Source organism: Mirounga leonina, unplaced genomic scaffold (assembly GCF_011800145.1).
Source record: "Mirounga leonina isolate KUSES-001 unplaced genomic scaffold, KU_Mleo_1.0 Mir_174, whole genome shotgun sequence".
NCBI classification, from domain to species: Eukaryota; Metazoa; Chordata; class Mammalia; order Carnivora; family Phocidae; genus Mirounga; species Mirounga leonina.
Window position 1 is genome coordinate 78,413,504 of NW_023270451.1, and position 6,000 is coordinate 78,419,503.

General features: G+C 43.2%; 1 protein-coding gene across 1 annotated transcript in view; it reads left to right on the top strand.

Annotated features, from left to right (window-relative positions):
- Window positions 1–6,000, top strand: part of MGAM (maltase-glucoamylase) — a 187,124-nt gene that overhangs the window by 154,850 nt on the left and 26,274 nt on the right. The window contains exons 29-34 of the mRNA XM_035021254.1: window positions 669–821; window positions 1,184–1,384; window positions 3,128–3,282; window positions 4,237–4,405; window positions 4,665–4,761; window positions 5,474–5,586. Of these exons, the coding sequence (XP_034877145.1) occupies window positions 669–821; window positions 1,184–1,384; window positions 3,128–3,282; window positions 4,237–4,405; window positions 4,665–4,761; window positions 5,474–5,586 (888 nt within the window). The remainder of the gene's footprint in view (window positions 1–668; window positions 822–1,183; window positions 1,385–3,127; window positions 3,283–4,236; window positions 4,406–4,664; window positions 4,762–5,473; window positions 5,587–6,000) is intronic.

Below are 6,000 nucleotides of genomic sequence, written 5' to 3' on the forward strand. Positions count from 1 at the left end.
AGAAAATATTAAATATTTGAATTAGTGGGACTCAAAGAAGCAAGGTTTTGGGTTTTGAGGCTTTGGTCTTGGAGAAATAAAGAGGTTGGGATGTTAGAAATGGAAGGAAATGTAATGATTTTGCCAACTCCCCACTTTTGCTATTGATGAAACTGAGACCCAAAGAATTGAAATGATTTGGCTAAGTTTCCCCAGCAGAATGAAGATGAGAACCCAAGCCACATGATTCTTACTCCTCTGTTCTTGCCACCACTCCAGACCAAGGCAGGACAATGGGCTAGGGAATGGAAGGCAAGAACATAAGCTTGATTTCAGATGGCCCCATGAGCTCATGTGTGTTATGCTACAAGGGGAAACACAGAAGACCTTCTTGTCCAAATAAGGAAGAGGAAGGGGAGTCAGGGAAAGAAAGAAAGTGGGTGATCACAGAAGATTTTATTTGGCCTAATTCTCTTCCAAACGTGGCGTACAAGATTCTGATAGAGTTGGCACATTTGCGCTCTTCCCCTCTCTCCACGTAGCTCTCTTCCTAGAAGCTCCAGTGGGGTGTCACTTTGAATTGTTGAGAGTCTACTCTGGTTTCTATTTCCTTTCCTAAAAGAGGTTTCAGATCTTGCAAGGCCTTTGTCCTGGGGATAAATTTCCTTGTCACTTGCCCATCCCTACAGGTTGCTCTTATCACGGGAATTGATCTTATCCTGGGAGAAGCATACACGGTGGAGTGGGACCTGAAGATAAGGGATGCAGAAAAAATAGACTGTTTCCCCGATGAGAGCGGTGCTTCTGCAGAAAACTGTACTGCCCGTGGCTGTGCCTGGGAGGTAACCATGCTGACGACGCTAGCGTGCCTCGAAACCCTCTCCACTCAACCACCAGTTTCATGAGCATAGCTCCAATACCTGTGTCACTACCTAAAACCCATAGAAAGGCAGGACTTCCAAAGGAACCTGAGTTTGTATCTGGATATAAACAATAGATAGGGACAGGAGTGGGACTTTTTTTTTTTTTTTTTACAAATACTTTGCAAGGAGACCAGAAATTTAAACTTATGTCACTACCAATGAATGTATAAGGAAGCGAGTGATGGCCTGGATTTATCTCCCTGTAAATGGCCTTTTCTAGCCCCTTTATATTTGATCATTCTAGGACCGCATGCTGAGCTGACCTTAGCTTTCTTTTCTAGGTACCCACTTCTCCTGGAGTCCCGTTTTGTTATTTCGTCAATGATCTGTACTCTGTCGACAATGTTCAGTGCGACTCACAGGGAGCCACTGCGACCATCTCCTTAAAGTCTTCTGTCTATGCCTCTGCTCTGCCCTCAGTACCTGTGACCTCCCTCCGTCTGCGTGTGACCTACCATAAAGATGACATGCTGCAGTTTAAGGTATGTGTTTGCAGTACACATATGTATCAAGTGCCCACTGGGCACTTGGCAGTTCCATTACTTTTTGCTAGTCGAGGTCACAGAACCTTAAAATAAGTGAGCTCCTCTGAGCTAACCATGCCGCAGTATACTAGATCATTATCCTGGGGGCATTGAGAGACCATTGATCGACTGGTGCTGCCCCTTCTGATGTGCATTTTGAAAAGATCACTGTGTCTACCCTAAAGAAAATGGTTGGGAAGACAAGAGTGAAAAAGGAGAGGCCAGCTAGGAGGCTACCAGTTAGGTTGTCCATGTGGGCAACCAAGTGTAGACCAGGTATAAGAAAGGAGGAGGATGGTGGGAGAATTGAGAAGGTAGGATCATAGGATCTGGTGATGACTGCAAGTAGGCGATGAGAGAGAGGGAGGCATCCAGGATGATTGCCATGTTTCTGTTGTGTGTCTCTATATGGATGGTGGTGACGTTACCTGGAATGGAAACATTGGAAGGTTTGGGCTTGGGCAAAATAAGATGATGGGTTCAGTTTAGGATGCTGAACTTAGGATAGCTGAGAAATAGCCACGAGAGTGTAGTGATCTCTTTCTTTCCTATGTTTTAATTACATCTAAGGATTAGTGACAGGCTGGTCTTATGTCTATTTCTCTACTAACTTGTAAGTTTCTCAAAGACAGGAATTTCTCCATTCATATTTGTGTTTCTGAAATCTGACACAGAGCCTGGTAGACAGCACTCAGATGTTTCTTGAGAGAGTAAATGAAAGACATTGGGCATTGCCCAAAAGGTTCATCACGAACTGCTATCAACCTAGACTGAGCCCTTTTACATCTTCTAATGCAGGGAAGATGCTCTTTGATATTCCTATCCTCACCATGGCACTGGCCTGTGGTAGGCACCTAGTGAGTTTGAACTAAATGAACTTGCTTGCATTTCCGGCTTCAAGATATACCCTTGGATTTGCCTCTTTCTGACCTGGCTTTAATACTCTGGGCCTTTGCATTTATTTCTCTACCAGGACTCACTTCATCTCCTTGCTGTGCTTGCTTAACAGCTGCAAAGGTTTTAACACACAGCCTGTATTTTGCCCATGACATCTTGGTCTTCCAGAAACTGTGTTGGGCATTTTCTTCTCTATAATCTCACAACACTCCCACGTAGTTGTACATGAGCTTATCATCACCCAGGTATTGTGGGTACCTCTTTTACCTCCCATTAGCCTGTGAATTTCTTAAAAACAGAGATCGTGTCTTATCTGATTTAGTGTCTCTAGTGTCTATAGTACAGTATCAGGCAGGAGTAGAGAACGAACTCAGTGAACCAATTTAGATGCCATTTGTAGCAAGGACATCTATGATTATTTTAATCAAATAGAGTTCATGTTTTTTGACTTTTTTTCAATTCAGAGAAGCTTTCACATATTCACATACACCCACAGATAAAGTAATAAATAATATATTCATATGTACCAAACTGATACCATACTGATTTTCCAAGATATCACCAATGTCAAAGTGGATGTGTTAACTGTAATAGGGGCCTTAAAAATGAGATATGACAGACTCAGATCAAAATGTCAAGTCTAACATTGTTCTTTGATATGGTAACTAAATCCCTGGTATCATGAGCTTAATGAAGACAAAGAAAGACAGCATTCAACCTCCATGTCAAAGATACCAAGTTGCTGCTAAGGATATAGGTTTCTCGAATACTATATTTTCCTAATTTTCTTCCCACTCACCCTAGATTTATGATCCTAACAATAATCGGTATGAAGTGCCGATCCCTCTCAACAAACCCACAGTTCCATCCAGCACCTCTGAGAGTCAACTCTACGATGTCCTCATTAAGAAGAATCCATTTGGGATTGAAATTCGCCGGAAGAGTACAGGCACTGTGATGTAGGTGGCTAGTCTGATTGGAATTGATGGTTCCCTGCACTGCCAGGTCCGTTGTCCTTGGAGATATCTGGGCTCAAAGCATCACACTATACATTTCCAGATTTATGAAAACGTTATTCCCTTGGGGCCTGTTCTTACGAGAAATCTTTAGTCCCTTGGCAATAACTACTGAGGCACTTATGTGTACTGATGTTTATGGGGTGGTTAATATTTATTATCTCTATATTAGGGGGTTCTAGAAGATGAGGTCTCTCTTCTCATGGCAAAAATTAATGATCAATAACAAAGATAACTTAAGTTAAAATATAAATAAGGAAGTTTAAGTAGTGACAACTGATCTGTAGGAAAAAGAACAGGGTAATCAAGAGTTATGGGGAGTTTACTGCTTTTGATACTGTGGTCAGAATAGGTGTCTCAGAGAAGGTGACATTTGAAATAGGACTTGGATGAGAAGGATCCACCCATGTGGAGATCTGGGGGAAGGGGAAGAACATTCCAGACAGATGGAATAAGAAGTGCACAGGCCATGAAACAGGAGCAACACCTGCCATATGGTGGTGGGGGGGGGATGCCCATTGTGGTTGGAGTACATTGTAGTTGGATTGCTCTGGATGTTAAGTAGCAAAGGGACTGTATAGAGGAGCAAGAGTGGAACCCTGGGCTGGTGTGGAGTGGTAGCACCCGAGATGTGAAAAATGATTAGATCTGGTGACCAGGAAAAAGAACTGAAGGGAAGCAGTGAGAGAGGAGACCAAAAGAATGAAGGCTCACTCCTGGGCTGGTAGCAGGTGCACTAAGATTATTTTAATCAAATAGACTTTGTGTTTGTCTGGAGGATTAACAGGGCTCTGGGTGGGAGAGGGAATCAAGAGTCCTGCTGTCCTTGAAAAGTCAGCTGCTTGAAGCCAACAGGATAGCCCATTTCTTTTCCAAATACACCCTTTTGTGTTGCAGTTGGGACTCTCAGCTCCTTGGCTTTACCTTCAACGACATGTTCATCCGCATCTCCACTCGCCTTCCCTCCCAGTACATCTATGGCTTTGGGGAAACAGAGCACACAGCCTTTCGGAGAGACTTGAACTGGCACACATGGGGGATGTTTTCCAGAGACCAGCCCCCGGGGGTAAGGACAGAACATCTGGGATCTGTGTCTACTTCTCTTTATGCACTATGTACACTCCATTCTTCGTCTTCCCAGACTCACCTTAGATGGTCACATTTCTGCATTTAGATGAGTGCGCCAATGCTCAGTCTCCTTTGTTTTTTGTGTATTTAGTTTATTGCACAGAGAAGACGGGACATACCTTGTCAATCATTTTTTGTGGAGTTTCTTTAAAGATGTCTTTTAACCTCTTACCACTTTTCTCCTACAATTCTCCCAGTATAAGAAGAATTCCTACGGAGTCCACCCCTACTACATGGCACTGGAGGAGGATGGAAGTGCTCATGGGGTGCTCCTGCTAAACAGCAATGCCATGGGTAAGATGATGCCAGCAACTCCCCTTATTTGTGTGAACCATATTTGGCAACATGTAAGAAGGGATGTAAGAAGGGATAGAAAGACCAGGTGAGTCCCAAATATCCTGGAGGTCAGCCAATGGGAGCCATCTTTTTAATTTGAATTAGTGGTGAAGCTATGGGTAAGAGTGCTCATTCTGGGGGTATGAAGGTGTGAAGAAAATTTATACGGTGTATTGGAAAGGGGATGGAAAATCAGGAGGTGGTGGTGGGGAGCATGCATATAAAAACTGGTCGAATCGGAGTCAGATCTATCCCTGACTTAAGAGTTTTATATGAATGTCAGTTTCCTGGTTTTGACAACGTACAATGGTTATATAAGATGTTGTCATTGAGGGAAGCAGGTTGAAATGTACAGCGGAACTCTAGTTCCATTTTTGCCACTTCTTCTAAGTCTTAAACTATTCTAAAATGAAAGTTATAGTAATAATTTTAAAAGAACAGAATGACAGAACATATTATAAAAAACAATAAACCCAATGGCAAAAAAATCCAGGGGTAGCACCCTGTAGACTTTCACTTAACTTCTTCAATTCTATGTAGGTATAGTAAAAATACTTTCTCTTAATACTCCCTAATAAAGAGGTATAGGAAGAAGGAAAAGGTAAGAATTTCAGGGGTAATTCCTCACCTTGAAGGTTCCCACTTGATTGGTATTTTCCTATATTTTCAGATGTGACATTCCAGCCCCTGCCTGCCTTGACATATCGCACCATAGGAGGAATTCTGGACTTTTATGTGTTCTTGGGGCCAACTCCAGAGCTTGTCACTCAGCAGTATACTGAGGTAGGGGGGAATTAGACTGATTATCAAGTATTCATACAGTAGGTTCTGAGTACCCAAGTCCACATTTATTAGCATACCTCTCAGATGAGACCTGGAATTGTTGGTCCTTCTGGAAGATAGGCTCTAAAATGAGGAGCAAGAAATATATCCCAATAACCATTAAATTTGCAGCCTCTCAAAGCATTGCAGAATAGCAGAAGTAGTAGCGGTGCCAGTGGTGGTGGTGGCAGTGGCAATGATAGTGATGGAGGGTGGTGCTGGTGATGTATTGCAGGTGGTGGAGGTGGTAGGTGATGGAGCTGCTGGTGGTGGATGTGGTGGTGGAGGTGATCATGGTGCTGGAGATGGTCGTAGTGGAAGTGGTGGAGGTTATGGAGGTGGTAGTGGAGGTGGTGCAGCTGGTGGTGCGGGGGG